Below are 23,763 nucleotides of genomic sequence, written 5' to 3'. Positions count from 1 at the left end.
TTTCATAATAAAAAGTTGGAAAAAGTAACCAGGACTAAATCCAAAGCTCAAGCTTTTTTCCACTATGCCATGCTGTATCACTAAGCTAAGTGATCTTAAGTCATTGTCCCCTCTCGGCCTTTTTCCATTCATACAGTGAGGAGATTGGATTAGATCATCCCTAAGGTTCTCTCCCTAACATTTCATGACTCCACTGTTACAATGCGTGGCTTTGGATTATTAAACGACACCAAAAAAGCCAGATATTCAATTTGTCCTGCCATCAAAAAGGCCCGAACGGTTTTCCTATAAGAGAAGCCCTGCAGCTGGGGATGTAGTTTCTTCTTGAACCTCTAGAAAGGATGGTCACTGGAGCTGCTTTGCCACATTGTCGGCTGCTGAGTGTCCGTGTCTATCCACTGGGGGGAAAATGGCTCTCAAAAGGAAACATCTTCTGCCAAGGCTTTGGGTGGGGCTAGAAAAACTTCACGACAACACTGAATCAGCACATTCATCAGGGTCAAGCTCACAGTTGGAGGCAGCTGAAAGAGGGCCCTGGTTGAGAAGAAACCTCCAGCTGAGGCCTCTTCAGTCTCAAAGGGAACAGAATCAGAATTCACAAATTTGTCATGGAGATTGGCTAGAGAACAACGGCCCCCGGCCCCCGTGCTTATATGAGGGGTTTCCTCTTGAAGTGCCAGCATTCAGATTTGAGGCAAAAACAGAACACAAAACAACGGTGCTAAATCTATGGACCTTATCGTCTCAAGAGGTAACAAAAGTTCAAATCTGGTTTTCAAAAGTTGTAAAATGGATTGTGTGAAAATGCGCTCTTTGGGGGACATGTCTAAACTGCTGAGGTTATGTTAAACCACCACCCACTGCCGTAGAGTCGATTCGGATTCATGAGGTTATGTTAGCAAGGACAATTGGTTTCTCCCAAAATGTGTACACTGGGGCTTGCCAGATCTCTGGGCGGAGGGATCATGGCTCTAACCAGCGTGATATTTACACGCATTAAGAATAAACATCCTTTCCTCTAACAGGATCAGTTTGTTGTCTGAATTCTTAAGATTAAAATAAGGGTAGTTGGCTAGCCTCTTAAAGTATGTGACTTCTTTATTAGCCTCTGAAAATGCATGGTTTCTGCTCATCTCTAAAAACCAAACCCACTGCTGTTGAGTCAATTCTGACTCATACTGAGCCTATAGCACAGAGTAGAACTGCCCCACAGGGTTTCCAAGGCAGAAGCAGACTGCCACATCTTTCTCCTGTGGAGCGGCTGCTGGGTTTGAACTGCCAGCCTTTAGGTTAGCAGTCAAGCGCTTAACCACTGCACCACCAGGGCTCCTCTTCTCATCTCTGCTGGCAAATACACTGAAAATTCTTGCTTGCAAATGGTATTTCCCTGTAATGGGCCAGAAATGACAGTACAGGCATGGCTGATGGGCTCTACAGCAAGGGCAAGTGGGACCCAGTGAAATAAGCCTCCCTCCTCAGTTCTTCCCTACCCAAAACCACACTTTTCCACACAACATACATTTATTCAGAAGAAAATTTGCAATAAATTATAATAAAAAAAGATGACACTAAAATACAGAATCCCACTAGCAGCTCTGCTTAGTGACCAAGACATTTGGGGGAAATATAACAAACAATTACAGAATAAGAACCAGAAAACAGTGAAAGGGAGACTAATGCAACTTCACCACTAGGATTTGAACCATCTCTTCCCTAAAATCGATCAATGCAGAGTCCTTCTCGACCAGTTGGATGGGAAAGCCTACGTCAGAGGAGCTATGAAACAGTCCATTCGAGGTACTTAGGAATTAGAGGTTGGAGTCCTGGAATAGGCACAGGAGGGAAGCAGACTCCTTATGTCTGGTCTATCTCGTCTCCCCTACCCAGAGATTGTCTAAAACCCTCAATCCTGTAGACATCCCAGGACCAGAGCTGGGAAGAAGGTGGAGGCGGTAAAGCAACTTAGTGTTTTTTGCCATACGAAGAAGGACAGCTGCACACGTGCTGCACACAGCCCCCGCTAGCCACACCTCTGGTCATTCAAAGACCCCAGTTTGGTAGCACACCAGCAAACATGCCTAGAAGGGGCATTTCCCTGTCTTTGTGTCACTACATTGACCCAGCACCTATAATCTGCCTCTGCAATCATCACTTTCTGGCCTAGTGGAGATGACAAAACTCTTCTCAGTCATCCAGTAACTAAGTTCAACACCTATCCCCCGACTTATCAGATCTTCGGCTATTTGGCTTTTGGTAACGATTGCTATTTCCCCAACTCCCAATCAGGAAAGGGTTTCACTAGTATATTCCAAGATACGTACCTTTTCTTCCCCCAAAGAACCCAACCTTCAACAGACGGGAGAATCGGAGGGCCATTCAGTGGTGCTGTTCCCCACGCCCCTCTCCTTAGATGTATTGGAAGAGTCATGTCATGGAGTCAATGCCTGAGACCATGCCCAGAGCCTGGACGTTATGCTCCTCAGATTTAGTGTTAACAGAGTGGTTTAAATGGAAGAAAGTTAGGAGGAAGCCAATTGTATCAGGCAGTTTTGCACTGGTGGCTTGTTTGCCAACCAACATAGATTAATTTTTTTTAAAGGTTGCCCCTCCAAGCTTGAATAAATACAAAGCACAGAGGGTTGTCTCGGGTGGGAGAGTAAGGTACTTGGTTGGTCCCATTGTCCATAGTCTCTTTACACAGCGCTGGACAAGGTGACTGTGGGAGTCAAGGGGAGTCTATAAACCCTCTACTTGCAGGAGCTGGCTGTAGAGCCTAGAGTTGACTCTGCTGAGGGAGGGGGCTACATCTGCCCCTTGGAATGAGACTGCAGAGGGGGCTGGAAGGGTTAGCCTCAATACCCCTGCTGTGGGAAGGAGCAGTGTATCTGAGAGAACAGCATGAGGTACGGACTCCCTTGCTCACTATGGTGCAAGTGTTGCTCTGGAGGTGGATTTCTAAGAGCCGGTGGCTTCCACGGACACTTGGATTTTTTTTTTTTATCATCCAAAGAATAACAAGAAAAGGACAGGAGGAAGCAGGACTTGTCAAACGTGAATACTGTCACTCCTGAAATACTCAAAATGCTTTCATTCTGCTTGTGATTCTCCCAGATGAATGGGACGTTATCTGCAATAGTCCCTGAAGTTATGATACTAAATGTGATCTAAGAGAATGCGGTTCCACCCAGTGCAGACCCATGAAAAGGCCAATGTTACAGACATATGAAGACACTACTGTAGTAGAAATGCAGAAATGCATTAACAACCACATGTAGACAGTTAACTCACTGTTGAAGACACCCAAGGGGTTGCTAGCCTAACCCGGACTTCCTTCGAAGTGATAGTTCTAGAGGAGTGGAGTGCAAAGGAGTGATACGAAGAGGGAGTAGGCCAAAAGTGCTTTAGGTGAAGGGTTACAGACAAGTCTGAACTACAACAAGTAGTGCTTGTAGGCCTAGAGTGGGAACATCTCAGAACCTAGACCTAGGGTGCTAAAGGACAATCATGACGACTGGGTAGGAGGGCAACGAACATATCCCTAGGTAAAGGAGTGTAAATACAGATCTCTTTGCCTTATAAGGAGAAAACACAAACACACCAAAATATGGTAACTTTGGCTTGGCAATATAAGTCTAGAAGTATTTTGCTGTGTAGGATATGGTAAAGGGGAAGAGGAGGGATTGGGAAACTCTCTTCCTTCTGCATCATAAACAAAACCTTTTTATGACAACGGCCCTGAAACTGCAATAGACCCTTCGTGCGGCACAACTTTTCAAACCACTCAGAAACACTTGGAGCCCAAGATCTTCCAGCTCTGGAATCTTGGAGAACTGTTAAGAGGAAGAGAATTAGTCTTCATCGTTCCCAAGCAGGAAACCCAGAAGGAACTGGATAGCACGCTGGCGGTCACTCGGAGTCTGTCTTGCCATAAGGTTTGGTGGAGGCCTTAGGAGAAGACTAGTGAAGAGAGTGGCTAGACGGCGAGAGAAAGAAAAGGGAAAAACCCTTTGTCAGACGTAACCCAAGCAAAACCTCAGAGTTGGGGGCTGGGGGGACAGGGGATGAGGACAGTAGGGAAGTGACTGCCATGTGCTATACGTCAAGTGGAGTCCCTAGGTAGTACAGTTAACACACTGGGCCGCTAACTGAAAGGCTGGAGGTTGGGGTTCATGCAGAGGTGCCTTAGAAGAAAGGCCTGGTGATCTATGTCTGAAAAATCAGCCACTGACAATCCCATGGAGTGCGGTGCTACTCTGACACACACGAGGTTGCCATGAGTTGGCGCCGACTTGACAACTGGTGTACATTATGTAGGGTATACACTGTACAAACTGTACACAGGTTGTTCCTTGACAGACACCCCCGAGCAGCCATCATTATGGAGCATGCTTACCAATCATGTTGGCACTGACATTGTTGTATTCACAGAATTTTAAGAGTTCCCGAAGGAAACCCATCAAGTAGCGGAAAACGTTTCTATGGCATCTTGGAAGCTGCGAAATCACCTGTTTTAAAAAAAAGGGGGTGGGAAAATAGGGAGTAAGAAGAACTTAGAGCTTCCATAAAAGTAGTTGATAATTTAACCCTTATAGAATTCCATTCATCTGTCATAATCCTCCAGTATTATAACTGCCAAATGATAACTTCCAAGTCAGAAAGGGTCACACTGTTTGGTCCCAGTCCGCTCACTCACCAGGCCATGTGGTCATCATGCATTCACACCCCTACCTGCCTCAATAAGCAGGTCGGTGTGAATCTGCCCTTTTCAAGCTGAATGGTTTTCTCTACAATGTCATAGTCTGATTCAGAGGTATTCTTGGCTATTATGCATCAAAATGATTTCAGAATTACAAACAAAGACCAATGAGAAAAAAAAGAAAGACTCCCAAGTGTTACCCACCCTTCCTGGTAATGTCAGCCAGAATTCCATGCAGTTAGCTTCACCAATCTTATCTCATAGTAGACATGTCCACTCCCACTATGTTTTCTGTAAATGGAAATAGGCCACCTGGGAATAGGTAGCAAATATACCAGGAAATATTTGCTAAACCTAAAATGTAAGGGCTATCAGTGCTGGCAACCTGCCCTGAATAACCGATCTTGATCCATCCCACCACGGAGGTGGCAGTCTTTATAAACTTGATGATTTCTGTATGGGGGAACCTGACCCAAACATCCTCAGAATGTGGGAGAATGAATAAAACCCACCTGCCGGCAGATCCGGGGATCGTGGGCAGAGTCAAGGCATCGCTGATACAGCTCATAACAGATGACTGGCTCTGGCAGGGCTTCCAGGAAAATGAGCAGCGCTTCAGCCACAGAGTGATTACTGCCAGCTGGATGAGTGCAAGTCAAGGGAAAGGGGCTCCAGTGAAAAGACAACATGCAGGCCCAGCCTACTCACACTCCCTCAGAGGTGATTTCCCTCCTCTGACTCAGGGCACACTGATCTTAACTATGTCTGATATTTTATTGGCCCAAGCATCCTGCAGCTGAGTTGTTACTAACTGATCAGAGACTCTTAAGAGGTTTTGGCCCAACTTCAGTGCCAGGGGAATATAGCCTGCAGGATGATAGTTCATGTTGAATCAGTTCTACGAACTAGCCACCAATGTCCTCTATCCTTTTCCCTGTCCTAGTGACAGTCTGTGTGGTGGCCGGAGTCACCTGAAGGAGAACAGCACCAGTGATATGGGTTTTATGTTCCACTCCTATTAAAAGTCATTGGTACCTACTTCTTGATTCCTTTTCGTAAGAGCCTGAAGCAGAGAGAGGTCAATAGCTCCTGAAAGGAACTGAGAAACAACCACAGAGTCAACAACTACCTTGTAATAACAGACAGTTTTATGAAGAAAATAAATATGGAAACACGCAAATTGAATGTAGGTGGGAAGAAGAGTTTGGCCAAGTACTTGCTGAGCTTTCTAAGCCTTTGTCGGAAAGGATACGGATTGTCTCAGGAATGCTGGTATCCAGGCAGTCAATGATCTGCTGTAACTCTTCCTGCATTCCAGGGGTCTGGAACAGGTCCTCCTACCAAAGAAGTCAGAATGAAGGGAACAAGGCAAGATAATCACCCTTAAGGTTCTGAAGATCAACCAGGGATCGGGAGAGCAGCAAGGGAGCAAAAAGGAAGGGTGGTATGTGTACCAGTAATTAGGGATGGAGGTGTGAAAAATGGCACTTTTTCCCTATGTCACCTCTGTGATCTGTGCGAAATTTGATTTCAAAGGAGAAAACTATCTTTAAAGGTTTTAGCCTATTATGGTTATGGCAGGGGAACCGATCAGGAAACCAGGTGTTTCACTTCTAGCCTCTCAACAAGAAATAGAAACCAAACCCATTGCCGTCGAGTTGATTCTGACTCATAGCAACCCTACAGGACAGAGTAGAACTGCCCCATTGAGTTTCCAAGGCTGTCATCTTTACGGAAGCAGTCTGCCACATATTTCTTTCACGGAGCGGCTGGTAGGTATGAACCGCCGACCTTTTGGTTAGCAGCCCAGTGCTTAACCACTGAGCCACCAGGGCACCTTCCCAACGGCATAAACAAAAAACCCAACAGCATATCTACATTCAAATACTGATACTACTGAATGCTAGGGAAGGAGTAATGGCACATTCATACTAAGCCTTACTTTCAAGCAATGCTATTCTTCAATGGGTAAGAAAAAATGATCCTTCAATTTGATCCCAAGGTATTTCTCCGTTTTGGGGCGATGGGTTTGAGAAGGAGGGGATGGCTAGTACTTTAGATAGAATTAAAAAAAAAAAATTAGGACCAAATCAAAAAAATGAGTTTGAAGTCTGCCTACATGAAAGCTACAGTTGGCATCAAAGACTCAGGTACCAAGTGGTTGAAGAGACAGGCGTTTTCAGTTCTGGCCCAGGTTCCACCACTACCCTTACACTGAATTCTGAGGTAAATCACTTGGCTTGCATGCTTCAGCTTCCACGTGTCAATAGGGATACTATGGGCCACTCCTGTCTGGAGGGGAGATGAGTAGGCAGAGGGGGACAGAAGCTGGCTGAATGGACACAGGGAACACAGGGTGGAGATAAGGAGTGTGCTGTCTCATTACGGGGAGAGCAACTAAGAGTACATAGCAAGGTGTATATGAATTTTGTATGAGAGACTGACTTGATTTGTAAACTTTCACTTAAAGCACAATAAAAAATACAAAAAAAAGTGTGCCATGTGTCAATAACATGCATTGTCCTAAGATGCTCTGGAGAGTGCCATGCTCATGGCCTTGGCCTTTGAGGAAGTTTGTGAGTCCTGGCACGTGGGAGCAGCTGGCATGACTAGAGGGCTTTGGCTGGGATAATTCATAGGAGAACCACAAGATCATGGCCTCTTGTGTTCCGACCAACTTTGGCTGGATAGTTGAGAACTTCAGCTCGAAAAGGAGGTGATTTCATCGATCTCTCCGTACCAGCCAACACAAAATTTATATTATCAGGCCAGACCTTTCTTCTCAGCTTCGGTCTTTTTGACATTGTTTAGGTATTTGGTTGCGTTTGTAGATGCACAATAAATAAAATTAAAAAAATAGGGATACTACCACCAGCTCAGGTGATCTGACAGTGCTGTTGCATGGAAGTGGCTTAGTACCCCACAGTATGTAAAGTTGCAGGGAAGGCCTGCTCTCACTTACCTGGTGGCAGGCATATTTAAACAAGTGATCGACTAGAAGCCAGATCTCCTTGGGGACCTGAAGGGGTCTCTCACTGGCACCTTCATCCAAGGGAACCATCTGCAGAAGAGATTTCTCCTAACAGATGAAAAAGGATGAGAATCAAAGGTGTCTCAGAATAAAGTCTTATGCATGTAACTTAATCTCCTTCAAATTCTGCTTATGTGGGCACAATCTGATCTTCACCTCAAGAATTTTCTTTTCTCACTTGGGGACACCCCTGGTCAGCAGACACTCCACACTGATTCCCATGGTTAAAAGGTCTCCTTTCCAAAATGCTTCACTTAACTGTTGAACGTTTCATTTGGGTTTATTAGGTTTATCATGTGGATGCATGGTCTGCTCGAAATTCTTTCAAGGCTGACACTGAGAACCAGTGCTCTGGTGATCCACATATCACTGGCGACCTGGGGACCACAAAATTATAATTGTCCATATAGTACTTCGAGACACCAGTGTCTGCACTTATGTTTTTATTTACTTTTAACTTATTCTACTTTCAGGTCTTGCCACAAATATTACTATTTTCCTTCTTGATTGAAATGAGGTTCTTTTGTTCTCAGGAATTAAAGACAACTCTTCACATTAGACCCACATGGATACTTCAGGCTTGATAGAAGTTCTAAACTTAAGGCACTAAAACTCACAAGCTGTAAGATCCAAAAACTAAACTGAATACAGGAAACCAAGTGCCAGAAATACTGTAAAAAGTCTAGGATCCGAGTTCATATTAATAGCCTGGCAAAAACTTCTAGGGGCTCTCACCCTGTCCACCCATCTTTCTACTTTCTGTTTAGGTTCTTCTGAAAGAATGTAAGAGCAAAATCCAGAAGTGGCATACATTAGGTCAACAGCTAAATTTGAATTTAAAAATGGTTGGGGAATAAACTCAATTATCTAATGTTTATATATAGTCGAATTCTATGAAAAAAGGTTCTGAAAGAGGTGAAAAGGCAGCTTTCAGAAAAACCCCAGTGGAGTAAACTGTGACCAATTTTCTGCATCTCCCCCACCCCCCCACCTCCCACTTAAAATCATATATATGTGTGTTCAACTTTAGGAAATTCTTGCACACCATTGTGCAATCTGTAAACTCCATCCGCAACTCCCAGCCATGTAGCTTTAAGGGAAAGAAAATCAGCATTCCACTACTGTAGACCACAGCAGAGCGGAGGTCTCTTTTTAACAGTGTGTTCTTTAATAGGCACCAATGACCTTTTAAAACCTGCTGTGCCTTTTTGAGGAGAAAAGGAAGAAAAGGGAGTATGACAGCTGGTTACCATTTAAAATCGACTTCCTTTAAATTGTTTTGCTTCCTTTCTTTCTTTCCCTGGGAGTCAATCACTTGATATTCGTATTCCCTCTAGTTACCAGAACTACTATCAATGGCTCATCCACTAACTTCTTTCCAGTTGCAAATACTAAATCCAGGCATCCACAGGATGTCTGAGCCAAAACACTGTCCATGATGCACTCTGCTAACTTTTTGGACCAAATGCAACACATGTACAGATTCTCTAGCAGATGCCTCCAAACTTATCATCTATAAATTATTCAGCACCGATTCATGTACTTTAAAAAAAAATCTGACAGCCAATTGGAGCTTTTCATGTACTAAGGCATTAAGGCAACGCAAGGCACTGTCCGAGATAAAAAGGCAGAACATGGCCTGCTATTAACAGAGAAGGGCTAGGAAGCAAAGCTCTCTCAAATCAGTGGTTTTAAAAGGTTAATAAAGTGTCAGTAGGTTATATACACCATCCGCTATCCATCTGCAAATTCAGGTGTGATAACAGGAAAAAGCACACTTGTGTCTCTGAAGTCTAGAGAAAGATCATGCACAAGAGATAATACTTTTAAAAAATCTCACAAGATTATCCTGAACTCTAATTTTCAAAGGGAAATCAAGACACATTCAGCATTTGATACACTCACACTTTATAACTTTAGTGCTAATGACTAAAGTACAACAACAGAACACCACCCCTGTCATCAAAATACATTAAACATGCTCCACCGAACAGGGAGGTCATGTTAGATACTGTATGAAAGTGCTGTAAGAATTTTTATCAATTCCAGATTCTTCTACTCAATAGTCGTGTGTGGAGCCAGGTAGCTCTCCAGGCTGATGATGGAGATGCAGTGAGGCACACCGGCTCCTGCTAGTACCCTCCACCCCACCCCAAACTTTAGCACGTTTCTCAACCTTCCTGGGCCTTATTTGTCTGGTCTATTACAATGGAGAAATTACTTTGCCCTGTCGGAAGGCAGAGAGCTAGACCAGATGATCTCTTAAGATCACGTTCAGCTCCATGACTCTATTCTATGCTTTATTTCTCGACTACCATTGGAAATGGAGGACAGTTAAGCAGTACCCTCCTCCACCTCATGAGCTTTCAGATACATTAAGACAGTTCTTTAGTCACTTCTCATTTCGAAAACGCAAATCTAGAACCTTGAGTCCTATTGCTTTCATCTATTGAGTCTCAACGGCTTGACGTGCAGTAACTATCTTATCCTTCAGACACATTCAACAGCAGCTGGCAGGACTTTGGGGGATTCTCACCGAGTCAGAGGTCTCTGAATAGGTAAGCCTAGGGACACATTCCAGGGACCACAGTTAAGTGTTAATCAAGCACAGGGAAACTCTCATTATCACCAATGGACTGCATTACCTTTTCTAGGAAGCTGTCTTCTTCCTGAGAGCAGAGTGGGAAAAGAAAGTCATTTACAGATAGAAAATGATTAGAATTAACTTATAGAATTAGAAACAGATCAGTATTATTAGAACTCACTAGCTTACTAGACACATATGCTTTAAACAGCTTTGAATTCTTCAAATAAATTATGATGGCAGAAAATGGAACACATTCTCCATAGGCAAAGTTCTCTATTATGCAAGTTGGTGCAGTTTATTGAGAATATTGTTCAAGAAACATACACGTACAGCCCTAAACTTTTATGCCCTTTTTCAGCTGCTGGCTGGCCCAGCCAAATGCCCACAGATGCCTCCTCCCGAGGCAGCCCTGCTCGCTGTCCTGTGCTGCTTCTCCCCTTGTCCTAATGCCATTGCCATGGGAGGATCTGGTTGTGGGCCTGACAGTGGCCACAGGGAAGGAGGCAGTAAGCTTCTCTCCTCTCCACTGCCATTCTTCTCACCCTAGCTAGCCTCCTGAGCAGCATTCCAGACTCCTTTCTGTCTCTCCATACCCGGATCCCTCCTCAAAGGCCCCTAAAAAAAAAATTTGGAGTACCGAAACTCTAGAATGTACATGAATTTCATTTCAGACCTTTGTGGACCAGAAGATCCACCACTATCCCCTACTGTCTTTTCCTACAGGGTATAAGAGGGAGCGGGGGGAGAGAAGACACTAGCTTTTTTATCTTCTGTCTTTTGTGTTATTTTGTTCAAATAATAACAGTAACAATAACTACCACCACCACCTAGTGAGCATCTGCCATGTATCAGGAATTGTGCAAAGTGCTTATATACAATGACATTTAATCTGTACATACATGCAAAGTAGGTGGTATTCCCATTTTACAGAGGGAGAAACTGAGACTCTGAGAGATTAAATTAGTTGCCCAAGGCCATGCTTACTATTAGGTGGTAAGCAGCAGAATCAAGATTAGAACCCCAGGTCTGACTGACTCCACAGCCCTTACCACTATATGCTCCCTTAGACAACTCAAAAAGGACAGTGTGACTGCTTCCTGGACAGAGAGGTAGGAGAAAGCTGTGAGAATGTATTCCACTCCTTAACAGGCTAAAGATAGTGAGAAGCCCTCATTTCAAGGCAGCATGCCTAACACAAAGAGTAGAGACGTTGGTAATAGACAAACCTGGGTACAAATCTTGGTTCTGCCTCTTATTAATTTTGTACAGACCTTAGGCAAGTTACTAAAAACTACATAGAGCCTCAGTTTCTTCATCTCTAAACAGGGATAATAATATTTACCTCATAGGGACAGGGAAGCAGCCTAAAACCAAGGGGGGGAGGTGGATAAGTCAGCAGACGGCCTGAGTCTTTCAAAGCTCCTCACCCCTCCAGCGACTACCAACTGGAATCCTCCCACTCCCACTAGAGGCCACTGAGAACTGAAGTAAAAATCACACGTCTCACTTCTGATAGGTAACAGGAGAAATTCCAATCTTACTGTCAGAAATGCACGGGGGGTGGGGGGGTGGTAGTGTGCCCCGACATTCCAAGTTGTAATGCTGAATACATTTCCCCAAACTACTGTTGTATATGGCGATTGGGTTTTTTAGTATTAGATACTTTATGAATTAGACAAGCTTTTGTGAGCTTACCTAGATGCCTTTTGAAGATCATTTTTTAGAGCAATTTTAGGTTTACAGCAAAACTGTACAGAAAGTAGTGAGTTCCCATCTACCCCTGTCTCCCCTGCACACAGTTTCTCCTGCTATTATCGTCTGCATTCCTGTGGTGCATCTGTTACAATCGATGAACCAATTATTAATACATTACTAGTAACTAAAGTCCACAGTTTACATGAGGGTTTACTGTTTGTGTTGTACAGTCCTATGGGCTTTGACAAACGCACGTCATGTGCCCACCAGGACAGTATTTATACGGAAGTTTCACTGGCCTAAATATGCCCTGTGCTCCATCTATCTATTTGTCCCTCTCCCATCCTGCTGAAACCCTGATCTTTTTCTTGTCTCTATAATTTTGCTACCTAGACTCTTAAATACCACACTGAAGGTCAAATAAAAAGTAATCAGAGTAGTAGTGCTTTATGAATTATACAATATTTATCGTATTGTAGTTACATCACTTTTTAATGTGAAAGTGAATTCTGAATGCCAAACATCTAATTTAACACATTTTTCACGTACAGCCTTTTTTAAAATTTAGGACTACTTGTTAACAAATAGAGAACCCGCCTGGGTCTGACAGACTTCTCTATTTTTTCTCCCATGAATGCATGGCACATGATGAGTAAAACGAGGCACAGTTTTTATATACTAACCTGTCAGGCGAGGCCCTCAAAGAAGTTTTCTTTGAACAGTGATCATCTGCCAGTATAAGGCACTGGGCTAAATATCCCCTTTTGGGGACGGGGCAGGGGGATAGAAATGAAGATACATAAAGGAAAACGACGTGGGCCCAGACCCTGGCCTGTAACCGAGTCGGGGTGAGGAGTTCCAGAATTTACAGTCTCATATTGTTATAATTCACAAATACAAGTTCTCAATAGATGGTATTCAAAGAAAAAACAAAAAAAGCAAACAAACAAGCAGAACAGGGTTCAAATGAAGGAGAGATGGCTTTCAGCCAGGACTTTCTGAGGACTCTTCACAATCCAGGTGGGACCTAACTAGCCCTTAAAATATTTATAAGATCATAAAGGGCAGAGATAGGAAGGGGACATTACAAGTAGAGGGGGCAGAATTAAGCAAAGGTGCAGAGAAGGTAAATCATGAGGGGAGATTAGGGAGAAGTCAGGCATCTATCTTGTGGTGAGCATGGGGTATGTTGAGAAAAATATCAGGAAATAAATCTGAAAAGGTATGTTGAAGTCAGACTATGGGAGACCTTAATGGGCAGGCTCAGGAATCTGGATTATATTCAGCAAGCATGGGGGAGCCACTGACTACCTGTAAGCAAGTATATGATAGGCCCCAAAGCAGTATCATAGATCAATCTGACAGCCCTGAGTAGGAAATGCTGAAGGGTCTTAAGAGAGATGGAGGCGAAGGGAATCATTAAAAGGCTATCAAGAAGGCAGGACAAGCATGAGAGAGTAAAACCTTTAATAACAGGAAAAGAGTATTAAATGGATACAAGAAAAAACTGAAAGAAGAATCAAAAGGACTTTGATTAGATACTGGTGAAGGGGCAGCAGGTTCGCCTTAAGAGTCTACTCTTTGGGTATAGGCATAGAGAAAGTAGGTGTAAATTATATTTATTTCAACATTAGGATCAATTCTGAAAACAGAAACAGATTACTTAGTCCCTCTTAATCAGCAGCCTACTCCTCAGGTAGTTCTAAGGTTAACTACTAATCACTTAGTTCAGCTGACCCGCCCACTCTCTGCAGAAGGCTATGTGTTGATCTCATAAAAAAAAGTGGACCTAGTTCTAGACTGCTCGAGTGGGGCAACAATGGCACCCACCAAATGCAGTGCAAATCATTCTTTAACCCACCATTCACCCTCCTAGGAGCTTCTCAGTAGTAAACGCATGCTGAAGTAATGTAAGAGACCTTAGAGGCCCAAGATTCAATTTAAAAATAAAAGGCAGAACAACTTGTCAGACAGGGATTGGATTGGACTGGACTATAAGACAGAAAATGATACTGATGAGGAGTGGGCGTCTTGGCTCAAGTAGACACATGAGACTATTTGGGCAGCTCCTGTCTGGAGGGGAGATGAGAAGGGGGACAGGAGCTGGCTGAATGGACACGGGGAATACAGGGTGGAGAGAAGGAGTGTGCCATCTCATTAGGGGGAGAGCAGCTAGGAGTACATAAACCCAAAACCCACTGCCATTGAGTCGATTCCGACTCATAGCGACCCTGTAGGAGTACATAAAAAAAAAAATAGCAAGGTGTATATAAGTTTTTGTATGAGACTGACTTGATTTGTAAACTTTCACTTAAACCACAATAAATAAAATAAAAGGCAGAAAATTTAACAGAAACTGAAGCTCTGGAAAGGGGTTAGTTCAATGTGGAATAAGAAATACAAATTATACACCTAACAGGATAAGAAACGAGTGGTTAGAATCAGTAAGGAAAAGTAAACACTTAGCGACGAGATCACCAGGGATGGATTAATTACTAAGCTGTTATTCCGTATTTTTGGCATTTGTTCTCCTAATAGGCATGTCCCCAAGCGAACAGTTTCTCCACCCCGCCCTGTATTTTTTTCATCTCTATATTTACAACGACAACCCTTAACCAAATCTGGCAAGCTCAAGCTTCGTCTCCTCCTTTCCATTAGTCCACTCTGCAAGCAACCCCAGAATGTTTGACTTACAACCTCATACTAATCATCAAAGCCTTCTGGTGGCTCTAGATGTCCTCGGGCTCAAGCAGAGGATCGTCCGTCGGTTTCAAGGCTCTCTACCATTTGCTCCCATTCTACCTACCCAGCATCCCCCACTTTTATCCTTATTCCTTACTCTTTCCAGGGAAATCTTAAAATTTTTCACACCTGGTCTTTTTATTTTGCTCCTTTCTTTCGCCTTTATTCAAGATGGAAGAGCCTGCTCACCCAACATATTGATGCAGGTTCCTTACATCCTTGGACTTAACTTATAAACTTCTATGACTCTCCCGAAATCATTTTTCTACTCCAGTGTCTTATGTGCTGAATTTCTCATTTCTGGTCATGTGAATGCCACATGCACCAAACATTCATTAAAGTCAAAATAGGCTGATTCTGAGATTGAAATTTATAGAGATTAGCTGGTCAATCAATAAACTTTTATAGCATAGAGGGGCTTGAGTAAACAGCACAGGAATCTATTGCTAATACAAATTCTAAGCTCTATAACATTCATTTTAAATGATTTGCCAAGATATTGACTTACCAAACACACTGGACATTAACCAAACTCCCTATTAACCATGATTTAGAATTTAGCCATATTGTACATACAAGTATACTAACATCACCACTAAATTATAGGAACCCACATTATAATACTTTGTATTCAGCATGTAGAGAATACATATTGATGATTATATGCTATTTAGTTTTATAAAACAGAAAAATATATCTTAATTCTGGAACAGGATAAAGGTAATCACAAACAGTAGATTTTCATCCGTTGGTTATTGGTGCTAATCCCAACTATTCTAGGAGTCTTAGACACTGGCAGAAGTCACTATCATTGAGAGGAACAGGAAGAATGAGAAGGACTTATGCCAGTTATTTCACTCGGTATTTGGTGGGAAGAGGATGTGGCGAAAGAATCATTCTTGGACAGTACATGAAGATTCAACATTTGCACTGAACTCATATCTGGCTTCACCAATATTTAAAGCAAACGACACAATAGAGATCAAGTACCAATTATTAACAGCATGGCCTTATAGGATATGAAATTTTATCTTGGGGTTTGGAACAAACACGAACAAACATCAGACTTAAGAAAGCATTTCAGAAGGCCAAAATCAAGTCAAAACAGGTTGGGAAGGTATTAAGAATAGGGTACAGATAATCTTAGATTCCTCTGTTTACTGACCCATACTAATATGGATAATTTCTCATTAATGAGATACAGGAATTTAATAACACTGAAAGGCAACAGAATGCAAAAAGAATTAGAACCCTAAATCCTACAAAATAAAAGCTTTAAAAGAATAAATGATGACCACACACATACAATTTGATAACAACTCAGCAATTTTCTAATTAAAAAAGGTCCAGGGTTCTATTTTTTACCCGGAATCATTTGTCCACAAAAAGAAAAAGGGCTTTCTACAGAGCCATTCATTTTGCTAATGATTCTGGCTACTTCCTATTCATGCGCAAACGTGGTTGAATTACCTGATACTATTTTAAATAACAAAAGAACTTTTTAGGCTAGTTGAGCTTCCTTCTAGCTATTTCCAGAAGTAATAGGGGAAAGCTGTAGCAAAGGGTGTTATAATGCCTCCCCCCATTTTTACCAAAAACAAAGCTTGGTTTCAGTTTACAGGAAATGAGTGGGGAGGGGGGAGTATAAGGGGATAAGTTAAAAAATACTGAGGAAACAATGAGACAATTTAGGAAATAGTGGATGCTTTTTTTTTTTTTTTTTTACCGGATCACTGTACTGGACTCTTAGAAAGTCAATGTCATTAAAGAAAGAAATGGAGAACTGTTCTACCATAAAAGAGACTACTGGACCTAGCCAAATACAATGCACGAACCCAGCCTGGATTCTGGTTTTTAAAAGCCTATAAAAGGAATTCTTGGGACAAGTGGAAAAATGTGAATAGAGACTGAATATTAGATGACACTGTTAATTACTCTAAGTTTTCTTAGGTGTAATTGTACTGGACTACAAAGAAGCTGTCATTTTTCTTAAGAGATGTAGGCTCAAGTGTTTAGTGGCAAAGGGACATGATAGTACCACTGAATTTCAAACAGTACAGCAAAAAAATGTGTATGTGTATATGTGTACGTGAGGTATGTGGGTGTTCGCTGTACTATCCTTTCCATTTTTCTGTATATTGGAAATTTTTCATAATGAAAAGTCAGCAAAAATAAAGCTGGGAAATGGTGCTTGGGATGGAAGGGAGGGGGTAGGGAAAAATAGAGAAAACCACCTCATTATCTAGAATGATTTGTATTCTGAAAGGTGAAATACTAAATCGGAAAGACAGGAATATGGTGGCAGCAAAGAAAACAAGTATTCATGAGAAATATCAGAATGTCAGGGTATGAATTTCTGAAGAAAATGGTTCTCTCTCTAACAGAGGTAATAAACTCAGTCATGAAGGCTCTAGGGAAACAAGTAAATTCCGAGAAAGAATGCAGGGACTGGACTCCAGTGTTTTAATCTGCTCTCTGAGTCACAGCTAAAACAATTCCATAGCAACAGAGCAGATCACACTCAAACAAGCCAGCAGCCTGCCTGCCGGTCTAGCCCTCCCCCCACCCCAGACGATACAATCACTTGCTCTGGCTAGGCCAGAAGGAGAGCGAGAATGCTAATGTGAATGATAACGTTTGGAGGGCACCTGACCTAGTTTTCTTTTGGGAAAAGACCAAGAATATACTTATAGAGCGCAAAGAGGTCTGCACACAAATCCAACAATCTTTTCATTTAGAAGGATGGACTTGTACTAAATCAATTTATGTTACGGAAGATAATAAGCGCTTCCCTTGTAAGGACACTGAAACTGGAGCTTGGTTTGGTGGTGGGGAAATTATCCTTTCCTTTCTTAAATGAATCACAGTAAATAAGTGTCAAATGCAAATGTACGTTAGAATCATTTGGAATGCTGATAAAATGCAGATTCCCTGGCCCCCCCGCACCGCACCCTGAGATTCTGGTTCTGCACCGCACCCTGAGATTCTGGTTCTGTTGCCAGAGGTGGGGAGTGAGGGGAGAGAAGGGGAGGAACCTGTAACTTGTAATAAGCAACCTGGGGATTCTGATGCAGGGGTCCCAAAGTTCACTCACAGGCTTGGGCTTCAGTAAGTAACAAAGTTTTACTCCGGTTAATATAATGCAGTATGGGGAGGAGTACTGGGCTGAGAATCAGAAAATCGGGGAGACAGGTCTGTCACTAACTTATTTGATTTTGAGCAAGTTAATGTCTCCGTTGCTTAGTTTTCTTCTATGTTTAACGGGCACAATACTGCCTCCCCCCATTACCATATCTCACCTGCACGCTTATATATATAGAAATGACTTGAAAGTATGAAAAGCTTAAAAAATAAGAGTTTTATATTTGAGAGGGGAGCCTTTAATCTTATTCTGTGAGCGTAGTATTGTCTATTACATTCCTGACAAGAGCCAGCTATAGATTACCATCTCCCCTGTCCTCTCAGCTTGAAGTAATCTAAGTAGTGCTAGACTAAAGTGACATTCTTATTTATCACTCGATAGTCCCGAAGAAAACAGAAAGCACAAAGTATGGCGAGAATTACATCTAAAGGAGGTTTGTGTCTAAGGATGCTTCTTACCAAGTCTATGAGTTTAGTAACAGGAACTTCTCGAATTGGTCTTTTCATTCGGCACAAAGCCTCTAAAGATGTACCAAAGCAACTTGGGAGGTAATTTCCACTGATGGTCAAGAAGTAATCTTTGCCTCGATCCAGGTGAAGGACAAGAATATCTTCGATCTTATCTTCCCCTGAGTTCAGGATGGTCACAGAGTCTTTGCTGACATACACATCAAGGGAAATGTCTACTGTCTCATCTGAAATGTAAGAGATGATACCTGGTAACACAGAAAACTTCCAGTGGAAAAGCCAAAACAGGGCATGAGAACCAACAGGAGAAGTGTCCTGAAAAAAACTATCAAGCAATCAAAAGGCAGAGACTGAGTGCACAGAAGAGGTACCACAAATATAATGACCGTGAAGGTAAGAGACATGTGGTTAGAAAACAAGAAGTTAAAAAGACGGAGGGGATGGGAGTCAGGAGGCGATGGTACAAGCAGACACAATGGTAAAAGGAAAACTCACTTGGCTCCAAGTAGCCCTCAAAAGGTTCAGCCCGAAGCCACGGCTTGCAGTACTGGCTGTCATTAAGTTTAGGGATGAAAGAAAAATGGCAGGGGACCTGTCCGTTGTTGCTGATGTGGAACTTCTCCTTCTGTAGTTGCCGGAACTTCACATTCGCAAACACAAACTGGGGAGTAACAGACAGACACAGACATGCATCACTAGCAGGGGAAGTAAGTCGGTTAGATTGTTCCACAGAGAATATGAATAAAGAATAAGGTCGTTATTCACCAGGGGTGCAACTGGGCTAGCTTCACACCACCTACTTTCATATGTTCTTATTCCCACACTGGCAGACAAGGAGTTACGTGGTCCTTGCTACTTCTCTTGTTTCTGGATCCTCATCCCGTGACCAATTCCTATTTCCAGACATATGAACTAACCAGCAACTCTGAAATATTAAATAAGAGCAGCCAACATCTGAGGGCTTACTATGTGCCAGGCACTGTTCTAAGAGCCTCATGTGTACTGACTTACGTAATCCTAACAACAACAAAAAAAAAACAACCAGCCCTTTTTCCAGAAAAGGAAACTGCAGCTCTGGGAGGTAAAGACACTTGCTTGTGGTCACACATCTACTCCTGGCAGTGCAGGGATGTGAACAGAGGCAGTTGAACTCCAGAGCACACACTTTGCTGTGTTGCCTTCTCTAAGTAAGATGCTTTACTTTGTGGTAACCACAATGGGCAGAAGACAGGGAGGCCATGTATTTTTACTCACCTCCCTCCTGCTGAGTTCTAAGGAAGGAAGGAAGTCATTTTCCATCCTGTCCATGATGCGTACAATATCTTCAAAGACTTTCCGATACCTCCGTTCATCCACAACCTTCACCTGGAAGAAAACAAACCCTGTTTTCAGTCTTACATGCTCCTAGCTCATCTCCTTTTGAGATTATGTAACAATTAAAAACTGATCATTACAGCCATCATTTAAAACAAACTGTGGTGTAAGCAACGTTCTCCAACACATGCTGACATCGCAGTGCACCCACAACTTTCACCTGAAAGAAAACAGGTCCTTATTTTAGTCTTATGCACTCCCAATTTATATATTGCCAAGATGCTCTAACAATTTTTAAAAGGTCACTAAGGCAACTAATTAGACTAAGAAATATAGAGGCACACATTTTAAGGTAAAGGTAAGTGAAGATTAATTCGCTAACTTCCTGGAAATCTTAAACCTCTATGTTAAGAAGTTTGGCAATAATAGATTCTTGGGAAGAATATTTTCTTGCTCCATTGTTAAATTATTTAGTGGTGGAGAAAATGTGACGGTTGTGGTAAAAATGATTTCCTGCGTTGTACAAATTAACAACGTGAAAACGTACCTGTGAACTGTTTCTAACAGTCATCATAAAGTGGTGAAATGGCAGAAAATATGATTACAGGGTTTAACTATTATCTGCTATGCCCAATGCCAAGAACCATAATATCAATGGTCAGATTATACAATGGCAAAGGTATGTTAATAAATGGAACTTCTGGCCATTTTAGAACACAGCCTGCACAAAATGTCCTAGATTACGGTAAAACCAGGATGACCAAGAAAAAAATCATCTTGACAAACAGATCCAAAAATCTGCCTCCTGACCCAGCACTTTTAAGCTTCCTGACATCACTGCTTCTTTTTATTATTAAAACTTCATACAAATTGATGCCAAAAATGAACAAAACTAACACAGCACTTTAACTTATTGAGATACCAATTTCTTTTTCAAATAGAAAACTTCACAAAAATCCATGTCAAAAAAAAAAGATTAATGTATGCAGCAGAGGTTCTGACGCAAATGTGGAATATAAGAACGTCGAAGTTGAGCCAAATATCTGAAAGACTGGGGGGTGGGGTGGGGAGGTTTACACATTTGAACTGTAAATCTTAAGAGAATTGAGGATCCAGTAACCACTTTAGCATCACCAGGGTCCATACTATAGTGCCAGGTTAAGATGAGCTTTTGCTATAAATATTAACGACAGTATCTTCTACTTTAACAAAACTCTGCAACATTTTATTTCAAAAAAAGTATTTTACATATGTCATTTTATTTTCACAACAACCCTATGAGTCTATCAAAGCAATGATTATTATTCTCCTCCTGTTAGCTGAGAACATCGAGACACAAAAAGATCAACTAACTTGCCTACTGCAACAGTTAATACCAAAAGTCATCTAGACCTCTAGTGCAAGGCCTTTACCAAAATACCAGGTGTGGTCTGTGGACCATTTGCAACAAAATCAACTTGGGAATGCCTTAAAAATGCAGATGCCTTGGCCTACTAATCACAATCTCTAGGGTTGGGGGTCCAGGCATCTGCATTTTTAAAAGCTCCCTAGAGATTCCCTATGTCTACCAAATTCCAATGCAGCAAACCACATTACCAACTTCAGGGGTGGGGACACTATCTCAGCTGGATCTCCAGCCCACAGCAAAAAAAAAAAAATTTTTTTTTGCAAGTCTTCTGAAATTAACTGGCCATTGAGCACTTGGCCCCTTGGTCAACAGTCATCGATGCCAACTGCGGTAAAAATGTAATGTGGTTTTCAAAGCCTCTAATCCTAGTACACCCAAGAGTCCAAAAGACGGGATGGTTACTCAATAAAATCAAACCTTTTCTCAACGGCTTATCATGTTCATAGTGCTTAATAGCACATCAAGGATAATAACGGGGGAAAAAAAACATAGGATTTTACCACCCGATACATCCATTTTAGAAAAGGAAATTACAACAAAATTAGGAATTAAGAAAAAAAGTACAATGAACTAGATATTATGCAATAACATGGACAGTTCTCCAAGACAAACTGCTGAATTTTAAAAAATAAACTAAAAAGAAATTTGCAGGCCAACACACAGTATGAGTCAATTTATGATATACACATCCACACACAAAACAATACTACCGTAAAACCTGAGAAAGCCGGAACCTGTGGAAGGAAGAAAACTCAAATATTTTCCACTAATTCAGAGCAACAGAGAAGTGCTAAGACTGCACCCTGTCAAAGGTGGAAAACTTGCAAGACCCAGAAAAACAAGCCAGTCCTGTTGAGCTCTGGCTCTCACAGGTTTCACTGTATATTGTTTATGGGTAAATAGAAAAGCATACACAAAGGTTTAGAACTGTACTGTCTGATAGCCCACTTAAATTTACTTAAAATTAAATAAAATTACAAATTCAGTTCCTCAGCCACGCTAGCCACACTTCAAGCGCTCAATAGCCACATACAGCTAGTAGAGCAATACTGGACAACGTAGATATAGAACATTTCCATCAGCACAGAAAGCTCTACTAGACAGCGCTGGTCTAGAAAAATACACTCCAAACTCCTAAGTGTAGTTGGCCTGGCTTGGGGGTGGTTTCGGCAAAGGCAGGAGTGGAGGAGAGAACAAGTATTGGAGAACTTCAACCTTATCTGTAAATTTTGTTTAAAAAAAATTATTTCAAAGAGAAAGCATTTTTGAATTCCTGTGTGATCTAAGGAAACTCTGGTGGTGTAGTGGTTAGGTTCTATGGCTGCTAACCAAAAGGTCAGCAGTTTGAATCCACCAGGCGCTCCTTGGAAACTCTATGGCGCAGTTCTACTCTGCCCTACAGGGTCGCTATGAGTGGGAAACAACTCAACGGCCAAGGGTTTTGTTTTGCTTTGTTTTGTTTTTTTGGTGTGATCTGAAAATCATTAAAAATGAAAAAGGTAGACCTTTATTAAAGATACACAAAATTACACAGGAAACTGGAAAATTTTTTAAATATCTTACTGGAAGCTCTGGATTAATATGCATAGAGTATTAAAAATATTCCAGGTTTCTGAAAATAAATATAACCAAAAAAACCAAGCACAGCTGATTAAACCCACGAGGTTAGTGTTTGGGGAAAGACATCCTTTAAAAAATGGATTAAGAGAATTCAAACGAAGAAAACTGAGCAGCCCACAAATATCAAAAACCCAAATCCATTGCGGTGGGGTTGATTCTGACACAGAGTGACCCTACAGGACAGAGGAGAACTGCCCCATAGGGTTTCCAAGGCTGTAATCTTTACGGAAGCAGACTGCCACATCTTTCTCCCACAGAGCAGCTGGTGGGTTCGAACCACTGACTTTCCGGTTAGTGGTCGAGCACTTAACCACTGTGCTACCAGGGCTCCCAGCCCACAAATACAAACTAGAAATTAAAAAGGCTAAAAGTAGTATCTGAAGATATATTTAGCCAGTAAGTTCTTCAGAACTATAGAGGCATTGTGGGGTAGCAGAAAGAGCATAGACTTAAGAGTTAAACAGGCTTAAGATTTGAATCTCAGCTCTCCTTCTAGCTGAATGTTCTTAAAGAAGTCATTTAAACTTGCTAGTTCTCCATTTGCTCATCTGTTAAATTGGAAATATTTAACTTGAAGCAGTCATGAAGTGCAAATGAGGTGTGTGCAAACTGCCTAGTACAATCACTGGCATGTAGCTACTAGCTGCTATTTGAGGAACGCTTACTATTATTATTATTATTTTCAAATTTCAAAATGGGTAAAAGTAAAGTCATGACTGTCTTGATAAAATTTAAAATCTAAGGCCAATAATTAATTTTTACTTAAAGGAAAAGTTCCAAAGTCATTCCTTTTAAAAACAGGAGCAGGTCAAATATGCTGGTAATAGCTATCTCAGAACCTGAAAAATCGACAGAAACACAGAGGAAGGAAATCTACTCTGCTACACTCTTTGCATGACTTAACTCATTAATTCTCACAAGTAGGCACCATTATTGTCCCCATTTTATAGTGGAGGGAACTAGGCACAGAGAGCTTACATAAGTTGTCCAGTTAGAAAGGGGCTGAGATGGGACTCAAATCTAAGCAGTCTAATTATAAAGTCCATCCTATTACGCACTAT

The 23,763-nt window shown here is 41.8% G+C and overlaps 1 protein-coding gene across 7 annotated transcripts in view; it reads right to left on the bottom strand.

Moving 5' to 3' along the window:
* Positions 1 to 1,355: 1,355 nt before the first annotated feature.
* Positions 1,356 to 23,763, bottom strand: part of OCRL (OCRL inositol polyphosphate-5-phosphatase) — a 52,216-nt gene continuing 29,808 nt past the window's right edge. For 4 of the 7 annotated variants that reach the window (XM_023553843.2, XM_023553844.2, XM_064277568.1 and 1 more), the window contains 9 exons: positions 19,615 to 19,725; positions 18,856 to 19,021; positions 18,352 to 18,587; positions 10,373 to 10,396; positions 7,659 to 7,775; positions 5,949 to 6,033; positions 5,209 to 5,336; positions 4,394 to 4,505; positions 1,359 to 3,973 (listed from right to left, as the gene is read on the bottom strand). In XM_023553843.2, the coding sequence (XP_023409611.1) occupies positions 3,849 to 3,973; positions 4,394 to 4,505; positions 5,209 to 5,336; positions 5,949 to 6,033; positions 7,659 to 7,775; positions 10,373 to 10,396; positions 18,352 to 18,587; positions 18,856 to 19,021; positions 19,615 to 19,725 (1,104 nt within the window). In that variant the 3' untranslated portion in view covers positions 1,359 to 3,848. Of the gene's footprint in view, positions 3,974 to 4,393; positions 4,506 to 5,208; positions 5,337 to 5,948; positions 6,034 to 7,658; positions 7,776 to 10,263; positions 10,397 to 18,351; positions 18,588 to 18,855; positions 19,022 to 19,614; positions 19,726 to 23,763 lie in introns of those variants that run through there. The other 3 variants (XM_023553841.2, XM_023553842.2, XR_002786915.2) reach the window with 3 other exon arrangements.

The sequence above is a fragment of the Loxodonta africana genome, chromosome X (assembly GCF_030014295.1).
Source record: "Loxodonta africana isolate mLoxAfr1 chromosome X, mLoxAfr1.hap2, whole genome shotgun sequence".
Classification (NCBI taxonomy): domain Eukaryota; kingdom Metazoa; phylum Chordata; class Mammalia; order Proboscidea; family Elephantidae; genus Loxodonta; species Loxodonta africana.
Note: the sequence above shows the minus strand (reverse complement) of the source record. Positions and strands in the feature narration are given on the sequence as shown.